The 20,449-nt window shown below is 35.9% G+C and overlaps 1 protein-coding gene across 1 annotated transcript in view; it reads right to left on the minus strand.

Moving 5' to 3' along the window:
- The window catches only part of LOC124630154 (protein dachsous), a 308,331-nt gene that overhangs the window by 21,191 nt on the left and 266,691 nt on the right, over positions 1–20,449 (minus strand). Inside the window, exons 3-4 of the mRNA XM_047163891.1 lie at positions 9,356–9,533; positions 6,525–6,995 (exon numbers count right to left, since the gene is read on the minus strand). Coding sequence (XP_047019847.1) covers positions 6,525–6,995; positions 9,356–9,533 — 649 coding nt within the window. The remainder of the gene's footprint in view (positions 1–6,524; positions 6,996–9,355; positions 9,534–20,449) is intronic.

Genomic DNA, 20,449 nt, shown 5'->3' on the forward strand with positions numbered 1-20,449 from the left:
TCAGTTTTAATGTTTCTCTTTACGCTGAAGGCATTTTAAATCAGCATAGCTTATGTCTAAGAACTGAGGCAGTCTCCGTCTGGGTGTCTACACAAAAGGCCTTACGTCCGGCTATCGACTCTAATTTGCGTAATGCTATTCGTATTATTGCGCGACCATGTCCCTTCGTTGTTTTTCCTCTCTTTTTCTTGGAATTCTGTTTTTTATTTATTATGATATTGTGTCTCTATTGCAGTTTTCGATTTTGGAGTTTTTTTTGTGTAGAATCAATATTTTGAAAGTTTTTGTCGCCATGAAGTAAGCAAATGTAGGTTCTAAATTGTACCTAATCCAATTCGCTTTTTACTCTTTTCTCTAAAAAGATATCACCTAGTTAGGTTATTTGAGCCTTTGAGATATGCTCAAAACATCTTCAGCGTCCGTCTTGCGATCAAATAATTGTAAGCAGAAACACAGGGTAACGGAGATCGGAATTATTCACAAGATTAACTGTCATACGTGATAAATTAATATAATATGTACGCATGTGTGGTCTAACGGTGGTGCGAGTCAAATCGATATTTGATTAGTCGATAATCGAACGCTAATTATAGTATCGATAATCGAAATTTTGATTTTAATTAGGTTTGTAGATGATGTTTTGGCATTAGTGTTGATAAGGTTAGGTATCGATTATGATATTAAATCAACTACATGAACTAAAGTCAGCAGTCATAATGAGAGTGTTGAAAGTGAATTAAGTGTTGATATAATCTTAAACTCTGATCTGATTACAGCATTATGTAGCAATGTTAGTCCAATAAAGCGACTTAATAAAGGATCATTCTGGAATTATTCTACCTCTACATTAACTAAATAAAACAATGTAATAACTTCCCTGTCCATGAGTCATATGTGATACACACCGATTGTGTTTGCATCGTGGACGTGGAAGTGGTTAAAAACCTCCTATTTTAGGTACATCAAGAACCCGAATTGCTGATCCACCATCAAGATAAAAAACCCATCAAAAATCAATATTGTTTACCTTACATAAAAGAGCATAATTTCCTTTATTTTTTATATTTGTTTGAAGCTATCAGCAAATCGCAATATTTGGCGAAGATCTTCAAAAAAACTTACTCTGTTCTTTCGTCCATTGGTAAAGTTCAATATATAATATTTTTTTAATTAATGGACGTTTATCTCGGGGCCGCTGCAATAAATCTGAGGGGGCGTGCGTCTATATTGAACGCAGGCGTTATGGACCTCTTTCTAATTAAACCCAAAGCGGGTTCGGGTGGGGCCTAAGTGACGAGTGGTAGCGTGGTGACGAATTTTTGAACTATTTAAAGGAAGTGGTTTTTAGTTTTCTGATCAAATAGTGCCGGCAAATATTTACGTTTGTAGTTGGCTGATTGCTACGGAGGAGAGTATTTTCACTTAGACATAGAACGAGTTCTGATTAAATGAATATAATCCATACCTTAAGATTAATTATAATTGAAATCAAATTAATATTAAGACTTAAACTATGATGATATTTTTCATAGTTGACGTTTAATCATAAATGTTAATGCATACTGATAGGACATGACGAAGATTGAAACTTTGAAGTTAACGATCCTTAATCAATAAACCTAAGACATAGAACCAAACTAGTAATTCTAACCAATCGCTCATTACTTGGAACAAATCTAAAAATACAATGTGATTTTTAAGATAAAATCAACTCAATCTAAAGATTTGATTTGCAATACGTAGTTGATACCAGTATTGTGATTTAGCTAATTAGTTTAAAATTTATTAATATTACTACTGAACAAGTAACCTCCCATATAAAACGAAATTATAGTTCACACGAAATAAAATGAATTCTTGTTTGTAATAAGTCACATTTTTAATAAATGGAATCTTGTGGAATGTCAAATACTACATTTATTGAATTTATTACCTAGTTGATTTATGTTTGAGTTTAAAACCAGTACTGAGCCATCTGTGATAACAGTACCTACATTTTTTGTAGACTTTTGTAGCACCGACTTTTACTCCGATTTATGTATCGTAATAGCGAACAAGCAGTTTGGCGGTACCGACGCAATATTATTTAGATTTCATTGCTCTTTAGGCGGGCATAATTGGTTGGCAGTACTAATTTAAACATTAAAGTACTTCTTATGAGAAATTTTAACTTCAGATATGCTTATTCAGTAATACTTATAACTAGACAAAGGACAGCCGCATAACAGGTATCTTATTTTTAATTTTCTTAACTGAACCGAAGAAATAGGTTCAGAGTCACCAATGAGTTGTCAAAGTAGCTTTAATTTATAAGGCCCTACTATTTCCGGATCTAAAGACCAGCTCATAACATCATCTAAATAGAAACTTATAAGCAAATAAAACGGTCAACACAATAATTCAATATCCAAGCATATACTGCGTTGAAACTCCATGAATCTTAAGAGGCCGCTATCTATGTCTTAACAATGGTGAAGTCATGGCGTAGAATTCCCATAGACAAGTGCACAAAGTTCTATAACGGTAGAGTTAGCAATTCAGTGATTTACAGAGCTAGGAGTTACAACAGTATACGTGGGCTAGAGTATGGATCGCGTTTACACCGTCGTGTAAGCTTTGAAAAGGGTTGATGACTCTTGCGGAACAGCGCAATGAATAAAAGAAATTAAATAACGTCTCATATTGAGATCGGTTATTGTACGGTATATTAATTTAATTGCAGTTATTTTTTCTATATTTTTTTACCGACCAATTGGCGGAATTCATTATGCAGGAATTACCTATTATTTCAAAACAAAAAAGCTACAGAAATGTAGGTCTAGTTTGAAGCGTTGGAGTATTTTTTTCGCACACCAAAGCATATTCTTCTTTTTTTCATTATACCTAATAAAAAACTTATTCTATTATTATTATGATATCTGCAACATTCACCAAACATGTTACAGTATTAACATCAACGGTGTAACAACCTCCGTAGACCTACCTGTGTAAATATTATCCAAACGCACCGTCGCGAGTGAGATACCGAACATGCTTTATTGTCTATACTATAATATAACAGTATATAACGCAATATAACAATGATATTACACAAATAAATTTAACTGTTGTTCTCAAACTAAACGCGTGTATTACTATGATTTGTTGGATTTCCGTAGATCAGTTACAAGGTACCAGAATATAATAAGTAAAACATCAGTCAAAAATCTTGACTGTTTTTCAAAATGTTTGGCTTCTAAGCATCCTCATATTAGGTTACCTTAATTGTCTTTGGAGTCACGTAAGTCTTAGAGAATTAAGTGTACTTAAATGTCAATAAAACTATTCCCGTCTAAGTATACCTAAATATAAAAATTATCTTAATTTATTTATAGTTTGACCTCAAATATGCTCATAACCTATTAAAAGCCCATCTATGAGTATTTAAAACACTGAAACAGCACATTAACATGGCCATAAAATCTTTGATGTCGACTCTAACCCCGATTTGCACTTACTTAAAAATATTTTACGACTTTTTAATGTACTATTAGAAGTTGTAAAAAGCACCTTCATAATTAAAGTCTCGATTTCTGTGACCGCCAAAGTCACAAATTAATTATATTTCTTTTTAATTTTATCAAGATTTTGACAGATGACAATCTAAACATAATAGTACCCACAAACTGCAGACTTAACAGTCGGCCGACAGGTTGCACCGACGGTGAGCAAAATGTTTTTTTTAATAGAAAATCTTGATTCAAATCAAAGTTTTCAGGCGATCTGGTAATGGCTAAGCACCCGATCTATGTGCGCACTACCATTCATCTTCATACTGACTGACCTATGAGCCCAAACAAACTATCGGCCGACTAAAAGTTTGCAGTGTGTGGGATACTCCTCATTATATAACTTTTTAATTTAATCAAGACTTTGACAGATGACAATCTTATAAATATGACGTTAGTCGTGTCTCAATGAGATTTAATGCATTTTTTTCTCAAGATATCACGTTTCCGCGGTGGAATTAGTATCAAAGATGGTGGATGTCTCATGGGGCACTTCGTGAGAATTGTCGAAAGGAAATCAATTATTGCGGTGCTATCTGTGTAGTAAAACAATCAATCATGCTCGATCTAATACAGTTGTGTAACATATTAACATCCTGCTTACGGTAGCAAAGTATAACTATCCTAATTATTTGTATTTATATTTACAGTACTTTAAGTAGGTTGTAAAGTAAACATTTACCGTCTTACCACAAAAACTTTTAAACGTCAGTTTATGCCTTGTCTAAAAAAATGTCAAATTATGACGTTGACATATGGTTCATTTTGCAGCCAAAATTTTATTAGACAAGTGTAAAACAGGGTTTAAAGTTTTTGTAGTAAGGCCCATACAGTCTTACTTATAAAAATCAACTAATCATCTTCTAAGCATTGTTTTAACTAATTACTACTTAAAGCCTTAAGTAGTGATTAATTGATTGATTTTTTTATACCTATAAACGTTGCTTAAGCATGTCTTAACTAATGAACGGAAAATGACATAAAAACATACTAATTTCTCAGCACTACCTGAATGTTGGTAGCATAAAAAAATATTTGTCATCAAAATGTTGTGTAATGGCAACAATGGTATCCGTAAAATATAAAATTAAAAAGTTGAGCTGTCAATAAACCGGAAATGAAAAATCAGCTGATAAAGATCCAGCCATTTTGCTAATTAGCGGGTTAAACAATGGTGTGAGGGTACTTAATTTGACAGCTCATATAAGACATTGCTAAGCAAGTGATTTAGTTAAGCTACGTTTATAAGTAAGATTTTTTCTTAAACACCCCTTAAGTATAACTTATTATTTAATTCACGTTTATAAGTAAGACTGTTAAGGTTTTAGTGTGTGAAAATATATGGTAAGCTTATTTCCAAACTAGGTCAAACGAAACAGTTTAACTATAAACTTAGATGCCAGATAGTCGCGATTCAAGCAACGCAAAATGTATGCGCATTGATACAAAATTATTGCATTTCCCTCCAAGAAGATATGAGAAAATTACCCAATGCACCTTTAAATAATTACTGCTTTAACGGCATAAATTGAAATAGGAATGTTCGCAGCTATTCGAATGGTTTTCCGCAGCTTTAAATAAATATCGTCGTACATGTCACGTTACGTTACGGTGTGATAGACGGCCTTAGCGAATACGACGTTTTGATCGGATTAATAAGGAGTTTTACTACTTACTGTTAATGTTTCCTTCAATCGAATCGGGTATGAAAGTTACTATTTATGTACTTTATATCGAATCAACGGTAATTAGTACTTTAGGTCACCATCGTCACTGGTATTATACGACTAAATAAAAATACAGTTTCAAACAGAAATGTATATTAACGATTTTTAAATAACGCTGCAGCCCTACTTACCTACTATCCAGTACTGAATGAAGTACCTATATTTAGCGACAAACCACATAAAATTATAAGTTAAGCTAAACGAAATGCATTGAACAACCTATCATTAAAAATATATGTATTCAGTCGCGTTCCTCGTGTAAATTATTTGTCCTTTCAAAATGGGTAAAGGAACGCATCAGCAATTCAAAGGGGTTCATAAAAGTTGCCAAGTGGATGCACCAGTGCTTGCATCAGCTCGTGAGGCTAAGACAATGGGCGATTACAGTTGTATGGGCATCTTAGCGTCTTGTACCATGGTGTAAGGGATAGGATTTGCGCTGGGAGCGATCCTTGGACCGACGTTGTAAATTATGCTTTTGTTGAAATTATCTTTAATGGGTGTATGGATTTTTTTGATGTATGAGAGTTTGTAATTGTGAATTAATTTTTGTTTTGCTTGATATATTTTTTTGTGGATTGTCTGATTTTTTTTAGAAAGTCCCGTTGTGTAGTCATCGTCATAATTGAAATCGAAATCCGTGTTCTTACTACAACGTTTAGCACTTGCACAGGTTTAGAAGTCTTAAAATTTAATAGGAGCAATAAATAAAGCTGTTTCCAAGTCTCCCGTAACCCCATACTTTCACCACGATTACCATAAAACAGTTGTACAACGAAGTACAATTCTTTGTACAAAACACTGTAATTATGTAAAGTGTACTTCACTTTTATATTGAAGACCTATTCACCTAGCCCAGTTACCTTTTCAAAGGGTTTACGAAGACGCTAAAAGCTTTTCATTTGAATAGAAACCACTTGGGCACGATTTCAATAAATTTGTTGCAGCAAAATGAAGCTATAAGGTGATGCGGTCAACGGTAGTTGTATCATTGAGCCGTTTGTACTTTATGCGGCGATTTCCCGGATACGTTCATTCCGGATTGTTTCTGTCTGCTTAAGTATTGCACATTAGAGAAAAGGTTACTTTTGTTTTACAATGATACCTGTTTCACTGGTATAAAGAGACTATTGAGAAGATTCTAGGTTCAAAATCAACGCGTTCATCTACGTAAATTACTTGATAATTTTGTCGTCATTAGAGTTTCATATACTGAAACATTAACTTGAAAAAAAAGATGATCACTTACCTCTATCACCAACAGTAGCCTTCAGATTTCCAACAACAGTCCCAATCCTGACATCTTCTTTGACACGAAAATTGTACCGAGGCTTATCAAACAGCGCTGATCCAATCCCAGCAGGCATCACAGACACATGTACCACAGCATTTTGAGGAGCTGTCAAGCCACCACCATCAGTAGCCGACACTTCTAAATCAAACTTCAAATTGGCTTGCACCAACGCAGGCTTCGTGACCAAAATCTCTCCAGTACTCCTATCTATTCTGAAGACATCGTTCTCATTGCCGTTGACAATTCTGTAAGTTATTGTACCAAATCTGCCTGAATCGGAGTCTGTCGCGGACACGGCTATAATCGGCTCGCTGGAGATCCGTCCTTCTTTCAGAGAAACGTTGTAATCCTTAACTGTGAATGCTGGTACATTGTCGTTTATATCGAGGAGTTGAATCTTCACCATTGCGGTCGTCGACAGTCCTCCTGCGAATAAATAATTGGTATTGATTGTTCGTATTGTTTGTAATTCTATGTCTAATTGGCAGGTGGTTGATTTATGCGTTTGTCAACGCGTTTAGCGGGCTTGTGATTATATGCGGTTTTTCTCCGTGTATCTTTTGAGTGTATGTACATTATTTATGGCTTGTTCTAATGTAATGGTCGCTGTTGTATCTTTTTCGTCTTTAGTGCATTTAAACTTTATGTAATGACCATGAATTATTTAACTTAATTAAATTATATGTAATTTTACGTAAACTTTGTAACACCTGTTCAAAGTTGACGAGCGACTGCGACGCAATTTCGTGGTAACAGTAAAACTAATAATAAGTCCTTAATGTACAGTTAACTATTACGACGATCTATTGCCTCGTAATTATTTTACAATGTTTTCATATAAAATTATTACATAAACGCTGGAATCTAACGACACATCCGTTATAGTGTTGCACTTAATCTTCCTGTTTACTTTGAAAATATTTATCCAATGTAACAAATTAAAATTGTCTCAAATGGAACCCAAACACAGTCGTCACAGCATTAAAAACTGGAAAAAGTTCTCGAAAATTCCGTTTCAAAAGACAAAGTAGCCGCTCGAGCTAACGAAATAAAAACACCAAGTGATAGTTGCACAGTTCTCTCTCCATAAATCAGTGAGCTCGACTTTCGGGCCTTGGACAGACATCGGCGGAATTTATTTCGGGCGACCAATGTGATGGTCCTTCGAAATCGCTGCAAATCGTGGATATTTTAAAGATTCTCGTATTATTCTGAATTCGGTTTACCTTGATTGTGCGATGTAAGTATCGTGACAATATAATTATTGGAAATAAATCAACGTTTACAGGCTGGTTGTTGAGTTTTTGTTAAGCAATCAAAAGTATCTTTAAAAAATCTTACAACATCAAAAGAAACTTTACACATTCACACAATTTCACATAATTTTTCAATACTCAAGATGCTCCATTTCCCCTACTCAAGTATCTTAGTAAAGCTAGAAATGACATGGTAGTGAATGCCAAAGTATTGGATATAAGCCAAGCAATATTAAGAGTCCAGCGTGACAGATGCGATCTATTGAATTTAATGCTGGCGCAAGAAATTGTTATTTTGAAAACATTTAGAACTGAAATAGAAATTATAAATTAAACACTAAATGTAGGTGCTGTTATTGATTTAGTTGCTGTTACTTGCAATAAAGTTTTCGATGAATCACTGGGACTAACTTAATAATAGTTAGTGATAAAAATAATGAAAGTACTCTTAATATTTAATTCTTTAAAGAATTCTACTGTGGTTGAACTATTATTGTGCATTTCTAAAGTAATTAGGAAAAAAATGCATTAGTAAAAAGCTATGTGCTACCTATCAATAAATGATAGTTGGGAACAAGTGCATAATTTTGAAAGAAAACTATTTAAAAAATCCAATATTGTTCAAGTGAAGGGACAATCTTAGTCTTACTAACAAATACCACGAAATACTAACGTACTATAATTTAAGGTTTAAGACAATTTACCTGTGCCTTAGAGAATATTGCATCGCGCTAATTATTGGAAAATTAATAAAGGTCTGCCTAGGGAATGTTGTTAACCCACTTTGGTTAAATGAACATGGTACATTATTGCACAAATAGGTTCGGAAGCTATCTTAGAACTCTTATGTAGTAACTCTCACGCTTACTAAAGCTCTGAGTTTTACTTAGGTATTAGAAATCATGATGGTAAAATAAAAAAGGATAAAAGTCTAGCTGCTCCTAAGATAATTGGCATAAATATTGATATAAATAAAGACATCTTACTTGATAAGGTTTCTGTTTTCAATCATAATCATTAAGAAATGAATAATGAATCACTGAACAAAGAACATATTATTAAATATGAACAAGGCCTCATAATTACTGACCATTAATTTTAACCTCAGATTATTTTGCCAAAAGGGTTTGGTCCTCTTGCAACAAACCTATTCCAAATTATTAGTTCACTTAATCAAACTATTAATATTTTACATTACATTAAGGAATGTACAAGTTAATTAATGGGCGAGGCTTGACCTCAAGCTTTTAATCGAACATAATATTTTAATTTATATTTTGAACAAAGCCTATTTCGCTATTAAACGTGTGAATTGCGTAAAATGTACATTCAAAAGTTGGAGACCAGAAAACAATTTAGATGAAGACATCAAAGATCATCGTAAATAAATAAATCACAGTAAACGTCAACATAAGACCTGATATGCAAGAAAAAATTCAATACTAATGTTTGGTTTCACGCCAGATATAAACCTGGTCAAGGAAGTAAATAACAAAAAAAACACAGATTATAAAGAAATGAAGAACCAACCTCTATCAGTAGCAATAACGGGGAACTCAAAGTCACTATGAGCTTCATAGTCCAAAGGGGCTGATACACAGAGGTCACCAGAATCAGGCTTGACGGAAAACTGGGGCTTGCCGAAACTCTCGCCTAGAGTGTAGTTGACGATAGCGTTGACTCCGCAGTCTGGGTCGATTGCTGACATCTGTGGAAGAAGAAAAAATGTTACCTACTGTTGTAATGTTAATATTACTAATGTACCTACAATTGTAATATAAAAATATTTTAATCAATAACCTGTAAATGGGGCTAGGGCAGGTAGAAGAACCTGTATCTAAGTATGCTACTGTAAAGACTTTCAGAAATGTTGTATACAGTTAAGAAATGGGTGCTGATGCAGCACTGACCGTTGATCGATGAATCGAAGATGGAAAGTCTAAGAAATCACAAGTAAAGACATACTTGTAATATTACACTTGTAACTATTAATCTTCAACGTACTAATGGCATTCATAATCTTACTGAGGGAGTTACCGAAGCAATTGTTACCAAAAATGACATAACTGGAAATTTTCAAAGTACTACAGCTTCTACTAAACCAGTACTTACTGCAAAAATAGTTTACGGTAACTTTGGTGATAATTCATAAGTGGTGGCAGGTAACCAGTGCGTCGCCTACAAGCTACATGGTTTAGAGAAATGTTCACGTGGGCGATATTTTACAATTAAAAGTTGCGTGATATGATTTACAGCACTGGTATAATCGGTTGGTTTTCATTCCTTTACTTTAAAAGTAGCTGGTTCTGATTATCATGTGTGAAGATGAGTAGTTTTATAATTTTGTTTTTTGTTTTCTTTATATTATTGGGTTGATTCAGTAAGTGCTATTTCATGTGAATATTGTGAAGAGATTTTTGCATTTAAAGTGCCAAAATACTGGTTCTTTAATCAAGTCCTCCAAATCGGTGTTTCTCAATGTTTATTTGTGCCCTTTATTTTTACTCCATCTAAACTTAATTATTTCTTAGAAAATGTTAACGTCTATTTTATTACCAATATTTTAAACCCATGTTAAGTTGCCTAAGCTACACAAAACATTGCAACCTAAATTCAGAGGAAACCAGAAACTGCAGTACACGGTAAAGCCTTGTAAATTAAACAGCAGTCCTACGTATTGGACAAAATCCAAAAACTGATCGTTATCACACCTGAAAACCAGAATGCTACATCAAGTGCGCCATTCATTGCTTGTAACCTTAGAAGATAGCTAAAACAGGAAACTTACAGCCGTCATGTTACTCGTAACAAAGGATCGCTACTACGACTAATTGCCATCCACAGTCCAACTGTGAGATAGCAATCGTAATTAATTAAAGGTATTTAATTCGATGAATTGATCAAGGTTCTGTGAGGTCTCAGCTATACCAAGCCTAAGGACATTGTATCACAATATATACCGGTATATTCTAATGTTCAGTTACTTATGGAATGGAAATTCTAAGTTATTATTCCCAGGAAGCAAATGTTTGACATTTTTGCTGCCGTACATTCTCCAACAAATAAAACATTTACTCCGCTGAAGGAAGTGTCCCATAAATTAAATTAAAAGGCTTTATTGAGAAGTAGGCATCGATAAATAATGAATATATTTGCTTATTTATACTCCAAGCTTTCACACCTTCTTTTTGTTACATGTCCCGAATAATGAGATCAGGTTGCGAACACGACAACTGATCTTAAACGTATTTAAGAAGAAATAAACACACTCTTGGCTTAAGAAAAAAATAACTATAAACGCAAAATTGACCTTTTCGAAAGCTCATTATAAAAATAAACAGTCTAAATACAACCGAACGATGATAAATGAGTACTGGACGTATGAGAAATAAATCAACGGCTACACAGACGGTAGTCGCACAATGCAGGACCCCGAAAATTCAATAGCGTAACGTAACAAGCGACAAATTGCCTCTGTAGGTGTTAAGTGGCAAAATAAAAATATAACAACATCAAAGATAATTAGCCTGAAATCATCTTTTTCTCTTTTACCTCGGCTATATTACGTACGTGACATTGGCTCTTGATTAATTGCATCCACGTCGAACGCTAAGATAAATTGTTCGCACACATGCTATAGAAGTTTCAACTCTGACAAGTTAATGGTAAGGTCCAAATTGGTACGTGATTTATGAGATCGCGAAACGGTGTTAGTTTTAGCGATTCCGCTAATGGCTTCATTCTTGTATCTTGTCTTATTAACATTGTTGGTCAATCATTGATATAAATTGCTTTGGTATTGAGACGTTTAGATAATCATTTTAATGTTATATAACAGGTATATCTGCCAAATGTAAACGAAACTGTTCAACTTTGCTCTTATGTGATATTTAAAGAATTTCTTTCGACAACACGCAACATGTGGTCAGTAAATCACAAATCTTACTGTTAAAAAGGTTCTACAAGATGAATCGCATGTATAATATATTTCGAGCCTTTATTACCATGTTTACACGGTTTTTACAACTATTAATAAGAGAACATTGACAATTGATTTACTGTTGCACTCATATTCCTTTTCTCGAAGACTTGCAGCAAATCATTATTTTAAAAGCAGTGAAATAAAAAGCGGACTGTATTATCATACGGCATCATCCTTAAGGCATGATCCTTGCTTTCACCGATACAACCTAATTAAACCTTAGAAAGCTTTTGTTCAATACATTTACCTTTATACAGATCATTAAGGGGACACGCAACGTTCCCAGAAACATTTGTTCAGATTCCCAAAACAGATGGGCTTACTTTATTATTATTGAGAATACGATTCAGTCGCTGATTGATGCTCCGTAGCTTGCATGCAAACCTCACTAGTGAGCCATCCAGGGACCTGTCGAGATTCAAGGATATTTTTCTGGGATTTATTTTATTTGTCCTTAACTGATCTGGTGAAGTTAATGTTGTCAATAATAAATTGGTTTTGGTAAAGCGAAACTATGTTGGTGACCAAATAAGTAAATACATGGCTAGATATATATTAAAGTTAAGTGTTTAAGTTATTTAATTTTTAGTACATAAAGTTTTGGGTTTAAGCCCGTACTGCAATAATAGAGCTGCTATTGATAATTTTAGTTTTATGTTTGACGTAATGATGTTTTCAGATTCTTCTCAGTGTTTCTAAGTTTCAATACTTCGAATATCTAAAAAGCTTCATGTACTTTTCGAAACTCTTAAGTGAGTCGTAATCAATGGGAATATACAAACAGTCGTAATGGTCTCACATTTTAGTTTATAATGAAGAGATCTCGGATAACTCGTTACCGTACTTTAGCACCACACACGATGATCCCTTTCTCAAGTAAAGTGATTTGGTTATCTTTATTATCTTCATTTATATCAGTTTCGACTCTGATAACTTGTTTTATGTGATATCAAAATGACATTTTTGAAATTAAATTAACGTCATCTCTTTGGTATTTTGTAAGAGTTATTGGTACTTTGAAATCAGTCTTGCTTTTGGAGGAAGTTCGTAATATAATAACTGATTTATTATTGGGTCGGAAACCACATGCATACCTTTAAAAATATTTATGTAATTTTTAAAAGAAACAATAAATATAAAACCGATCATCCTCAGCTTACTTCTCACTACTTTACGAAGCACGACCGCTCCACTAACTTCAAAATATGACCGTCGCCGATAAAAGTCGATTCTGCAACACTACGTTTTATATTTAAATTTTTCTTCACCGACAACGCCCATATCGGCTACCTCAGTAAGGTAGATAAGAGTGCCAACAAAGAGATTTATTGCACACTCCAGCCACTACTTAACACTTTAAAACGCTGAGTTCAAATTGTTGGGGATATCTCAATTAGTGACTTTTATGTGCCGCTAATGTCCAGATTATTGATCGAAGGGATCTCTGTCAGGAGACCACGTTTGCAAAGTATTGAGAGAGATTGTGGAAATACAAGACATTTTAAAACCGCAAATGTCGAGACCAGAAGACGGCATTACATTATTTGTTAAAGGAGCGCTTATTTGGGACCACTACGATATTCTAATGAAGTCAGTTGACATTCCAGAACGAAATGTCGGATATCCTACAAATGACATGATTTACATTCACATGCAAGAGATTGACCGTCCCACAAATCTAAATACAAGAAGCCTCTTCCTAGAATCCTTTTAGTAAACTTGTCAAAACTAAAGACACATAAATTCCAGCAAAAAAGGAGAAAAAATAACGTAAGCACCACAATTTTCCATGTCCCCAAGCATCCGTAAATTCAAACACGAGTTATTTAAATTCAACTTACGCATTCGACTGGCTCATCTAAATAAAGCGAACATCTGCCTTGTTTACTTTAAAACTAAAAAAGGCATAAAATAAAATGATTTGTAACAAAAATAATAAAGAAATTCTTACTCAGTTCGGCCGTTGGTAAAGGACATTGTAATTCAACCTGATTGGCACACAATAATGGTATCAAACATAAACCATTTAAAAATTGTCTGAGATAAAAGTAAAAAGGCGATCGGACGACAGTGGTGTAAGGAGCAAATAAACTTTTCAGAGGACAATACCTGGCCTGGACTGCCGAGGATTTGTAGTGCCATTAGTTCAACAGCGACAGCCTTATACCAATGAAATCCAAGCCCTAAACCAAAGAAATAAAGTCCACAATACGGGAAAGAAAAACTGAAGATAATTAAAAAATGAATCAGAAATTGTGACCTGCATACTTGGGCGACTATCACTTTCTTTTGTAATTGGTTTTAATTGATGATATTTGGAGCGAACCTTAAAATCTGTATTTTCAACAGTCCTTACTTTCTTTGGTTTGAATAAATGGCCAGTTTAATTTAGCGCTAAAGATATTCAATAACTATTTTGTAGGGCAATTCTTTCAGCTGAACTACACTTTTAAATTCCATTGAATAAGGTATGTCGATGTGTTTACTTTTTATAAACAGATGCTATTTTATGGAGCACATTAAGCGAAGGGAGATTTACACCTTCAACACCTATGTTTAACGGTATGTCGTAGAATTTATTCAAATGGACACAAATAAAAACTAAATGGTATAATATTTAAATGGAAATATTTATACAGAAGCTTTTCAACAATTTAAACTACTATAATGTCGCTATCTCATTGTTGTTTTTTGAACGAAAATACAATATCGATACCAGAAACGCTAAAATAAGCGGTTTTCGACATCGACTCATCGGTTATTTCTTTAATTGAAGGTGCGGTCTCGAGTTGACCTTTACCTCCTGTTTCATTAAACATTTCATTGTCCAGCCAATTTATATCGAAGCTTTATTTTAAAGAATTAAAAGGAATTATATTATTGTTTTTAGCAAGTCTCTCCTCTGTATCTGTGTGGAAATCTGATTCCTTCGTTTTTGGATTCTTATTGTCTTTTTTTTTTCGAATAGATTGGATTCTTAGTTTTCTTTCATTTAGTTGCGAAGTATTTTTGTTCCTGAAATGGAAGTTTATTTAAGTCGTCTGCTCTTAGGATCGAAGAATAAGAGTTTTAAATGCTCTGAGGCGACAAATCAGCAATATATGGCCGTGAATAGTGCTGTGTGAAGAATTTAAAGGATCTTTATTGAGATAGATTAAGTTAATTAAAATACTGCTAAAGCTTACTTCAAATAAGGCTTTACCTTAAAAAATAGTTAATTTTAGTTTCAATACAATTTATTTCCGTAGGTACGATATATTTCACGAAAATACACGAATTCGCAAGACCACCTTAGTCAATATGAGACTTGTAAATGTCCACAAAAGTATCATAATACTCCTGATTTTAAATGTTCGTGTGGGAGTGAGGTGGAGGGATAAACATGCGAATTTTATGGTGTGGGTACGCCATGTGAGATGTCAATAGGATTCACGGGAGTTTGTGAGCTCTAACGTGAGAAAAATAAACATGTTTATAAAGTTATTATCCAATAAATAGCTTCTTGCCATTGATGATTTTATTGGATCATCTTTAAATACTCGTATTAAGTGTAATAATTCAATTAAGTTTAATGAAAATTTAATGAAATTGTACACAGATAGTTAAGAGCTTGACAAAAGACTTCGGCTACTTTTTATCTGGGTGCTGGATGCAGTTACCTACATATAACAGACTTTAAATACTTATTGTCTAGCTGATGAGAGTTCCCTAGATGTAATACGTATTAGTTACATATCATGGTACCTGAAGCTATTTGCATTTAGAACTGTTTTAAATTGACTGTGACAGAACCAGCGAGATCAGACGCCAAAAAATCTTCCCAACAAAGCAACCATGTCAAACAAACTAAACAATTTAACACGTTCTTAATTCAAAAGTTTAGATTCATCGCATGAAAGCGTCAAGCCGTGTCAACAGTCAGTGTGTGAATGTATTTGCGGAAGATGTAACGTGATCGGTGGTATCAAGTCGTCTTGACATGCGTACGCGCTGCGGTTACGTCGCGATCATCGATGAGCATCGGCCATTGTTGGTGGTGCATTTTTTTTGGAGCTAGGTTTTCTTGTGTGGGAATTGTTTGTGTGTGATTGAGTTAATTAGTTGAATGCAATTTTATTAAAAATCATTTTAGTGACAAGTATTATAGATGCGAAAATTTGTAAGGATGTGTGTGTTTTGTTTGTTGCTGTAACATGCTACAACTACAGGATTGATTTTGAAGAAACTTGGCAGTAATATAGCTTGTGTATCGGATATCGAAATATTTTTAATATCTACACTTGCGTGAAGAAGTTTCCCAATAACCGACGTGAAACCGCAAACGGAAGCTAGTTAAATAAAATTATTTATTTACTATCTTCGCTGTTAGAATTAGATACAAAATAAACAGTGTTAGTCTGCAAATAAATATGTCAAGGAGGAATCTACAAATTCACTCGCATATTTATGAACACAGTCAGTTGGTTTAATACTATGAGTCAATTTAAATGCAAGTATAATGTACATACAATACTAGAGTGACCATATACCACTACGGAATTAAAGGTAGCCAGCTGATTCATTTCAGTTGCTGCAAAAAAGGGCACAAAAGAGAAACACACAATTAATTAAAAGTAAAATAAAAATAAGCAGTATTCATTACAAAGCGCTTTTATCCGCGTCTGTACACTCTTCAGGTATAAGACTTGTGAGCGCGACTGTAATTTGTTTATTTTTTGTCCCAGAATTATTTATTTACATTTCCGAAGTCGCGAAGACGTGTAAATATCTTTGAGTAAGCAAAGGCTTACTTTTTGGAAGAATATCGAGTTTCATTCGCTTTTAGGCGTCAACGGGTGACAAAGATGGTCGCTTGGGTGTAAAAATAACAATATATTATGACATTTAGTTGTTGAGTTAAGGCTTGGTTGTAATGCTTTGTATTTTTAAGTACCTAGATAATTTTAGTGATGAGTAATTTTTTAATTGTTTGATTTATGATGTCTGCATCAGATTATAATTTTATATTAAATTCTTGACCGTTATTTGAAGCTTACTAGTTTGAGATAGGCACCTACGTGTTTTCCGCTTTTATCTCCGTCCTTTTCTACCCCATATCTTGCATCTCTCTCGCACATCGACCAGTTTCACTCCCCACCAGGCAGGAGGCGACGAGTGTTCTCGGCGGCCACAGTTCGTCATTGGCGTCTTGTTTTCCGCCCGAGAAGGTTGGTCTAACCAACCGCTGTAGTATTTCGTTGAAAAATAAACTCAGTGCTCTCGCAGAACACAGGTGAGTTTATAATATTTTATACAATTTGTTAACGGTTTTACCGTTCGATATTCGATTTTGCGAAATCAAGTGTTAATATTTTGTACATCTACCCCCTTTTTGTCACGAGTTTCTTCCGTGTACTTTTTTTTTTTTTCAGTAATTTGTTTTCAGAATAAGTGACTTATAAAGCAAATACAGATGCGGTAAATAATAAAGCTACCACAGCCCGTGCACGTGACTATGGAAAAGAAAGCAAGCCCGAAGTTCCTAAGGCACCTGTGGCCCTAGTTCAATCCTGCAAGGCGTTCAACGGTTTGACAAAAAAGAATGGTGTGAGGTGCGGTCCAACCAGCATCTCCTTAGTTCGGACTGATCACTACCGCACTTGAAGAGGGCTGATGGTGTCAAGAAAGCTTTTCGGCCTTGAAAGACTTGGTACGCTCCCCTCGGACTACCAGTAAGTCTGTTAGCCACCCCCCATGGGGGTCGGCTCATTATCACGGCGTGTGATGGTTTTCGGCCTTGAAAGACTTGGTACGCTCCCTTCGGACTGCCAGTAAGTCTGTTAGCCACCCCCCGTAGGGGTCGGCTCATTATCTCGGCGTGTGATGCTTTTCGGCCTTGAAAGACTTGGTACGCTCCCCTCGGACTGCCAGTAAGTCTGTTAGCCACCCCCCGTAGGGGTCGGCTCATTATCTCGGCGTGTGATGCTTTTCGGCCTTGAAGGACTTGGTACGCTCCGCCTAGGACTGCCAGTAAGTATGTTAGCCACCCCCCGCAGGGGTTGGCTCATTTTCACGGACCCGCGCAGGTTACCAATCTTGCATGTTGCGAGACGCAGCATCATTACAAAGTGGGGACCAGTAAGTATACTAGCCACCCCCCACAGGGGTCGTTTCATTATCACGGACCCGCGCAGGGTACCAATCTTGCATTTTGCGAGTCGCAGCATCATTACAAAGCAGGGACCAGTAAGTATACTAGCCACCCCCCGCAGGGGTCGGCTCATTATCACGGACCCTCGCAGGATACCAATCATGCATGTTGCGGGTCGTACCATCATTGCAATCTACCCTCGCAGGGTGGCTATTTGGATCGACTTTCGAAGAGTCGCCATTATAACCTTCCCTCGAAGGGAAATGGTAATCACACTCACGCTGAATGGCGTGTGACGCAAAACTCTAAAGGCTCCCTTGGGACATCACGAGTAAATTACAATAAGAACCCGGTCCAACAGACGAAACAAAGCGTCCAGGACCGCAGGCGGACTTTGATGCGTTCAACAAGGCACGTAAGTTATGACTTTCGAGGCGGGTTGCCTAACATTATATCAAGACCAATGGAAAGAAATGGGAGCTCCGCCTTTCTTGTCAAAAATAATAACTGGGTATCGGATACCATTGGCCAAAAGCCACCTTTGATAGATAATGCCAGATTTGACCAGAGAGTCCAAAGAGATGGATGTCGTCATATCCCAAATGATAAAACAAAAAATTCTATTGATAGCTGCAAATTCTGCCAGCTTTCTTTCCAATATGTTTCTTGTGCCCGAAAGGCGACGGAAAGAACCGTCCAATACTCAATCTCAAGGTTCTCAACAAGTTCATAATTACGGAACCCTTCAGTTTAATAAATGTTTTTCGCGTGCTAAAGTTTCTTCAGAAAGACGAATGACTGTGCAAGTGGATCTCGCCCAGGCTTACTTCTACCTTCCGTTAGCCGAAGGTCACAGACATGTTCTTCGACTAGTATACAGAAGAAGACTGCTTCAGATTACGTGCCTACCATTTGGCTTAAGCACGGCACCCAAGACCTTCGCCACAGTGACCAATTGGGTGGCTCAAACTTTGAAAACTCAAGGGTTACTTATAATTGTGTACCTCGATTTTCTGGTGGCTCACCAAGATATATTCGCCTACTTTGGGATCATTTGCACCACGTTTTGGATGGCAAGTGAATAAATCGCAAGCATTATCAACAAGATAATGACAAAACGCACTACGTGACAAACAGCACGACAAACTTAGAAGACCTGCATAGCTTGATAGGACTTTTAAACTTCGCAAGTTTTTGTTGTCCCATACGGCAGACTGCATTACCGGGCTCTCCTCATTTTCCTCAATGCAGTGTTGAACAGCAATCTATACCTACCCTATTCATGGAACCGTGAGCCAAACGGTGAACAAACCATAAAAAGGGTTCTTATAAGTCACGATTGAAGTAATGATCATATTTTATAAAAATAACTACGAAAGTAATATACTGACAACATTAGAAATTATATTTTAGAACGATGTCTAATCTTGCAATGCAATCTTTTCAAACTTATTTGAAATCAAATATAATAAATGCCGTAAATTGTTTTCTTAATCTTAATTAAATATGTAGTAAATCGTTTACATGTAAAAGGAACCTAGAAGTCTTGACTGTCATACATAGAACCCTACTTAATTGAAGACCACAGATACTAAGAACATTTTACATAAAAATGTGACGTTTTTGTCATCGGTCGGGTTATACCCACCATTTTGAAAAGTGTCATTCTTTGGTTACATTGTGGGCTCACGGCTCGGTGAATGGAGTATAGCAATGTTGAACCTACCAGCAGATGCCTTAGCAGATCTAAAGTGGTGGCTGGTCAGCTGCCACCAAACCTTGGATATTCATACGCCACTTCCCTGTCACCTTATAACCACGGACGCCTCCGATGTAGGATGAGGGCACAACTGAACGGAACGCCCGTAATGGGTTCATGGAACAAGAGAGAAAAAGGCTTTCACTGCGATCTGAAAGAGATGCTTGCAGTATTAACTGGATAATCACGGCGAGTTGCTAAGGAGATCAACAGCCATTTTTCAATGCAAAAATGGGACTGTAGTGTCATATCTAAGAAATCAAGGTGGCACCCGATCAAGGAGCCTACCGAACTTGACGTACAAAGTATTCAGTTATCTCGAGCTGTATCAAATCTATCACGTCGTGAATCATATACCAGCCCTATTCAACAGTCATGCAGACCATCTCTCCCGACACAAACCTCCACCGGAGGGGCATCTTGTATCAGCAGTGGACCTATTTGCCTCGAAGCGAGCCCAGGGATACATAGTTGTGTACTACGTGCCCCTAGATCTGAAGGACCCGAAAGCGGGGTTCCACGATGCCCTTTTTCTCAAGTTTGGACTTACCCGCTAGCATGGGTATTACCGCCACCTTACCTTATACCGTAGGTCCTCAGTCATCTCAATTCAGGAACGGGAGTTAATCTCATAGTAGTTCCTTCGGTGGCACCAGGTATTTTGGCGAGCAGATTTGAAGTCCCGATCATTAGCAGTACCCTACACACTGATGAACCTCGAGCAGAAACCGATAGACACAGCAACGGGGATAC

The sequence above is a fragment of the Helicoverpa zea genome, chromosome 4, assembly GCF_022581195.2.
Source record: "Helicoverpa zea isolate HzStark_Cry1AcR chromosome 4, ilHelZeax1.1, whole genome shotgun sequence".
Classification (NCBI taxonomy): Eukaryota; Metazoa; Arthropoda; class Insecta; order Lepidoptera; family Noctuidae; genus Helicoverpa; species Helicoverpa zea.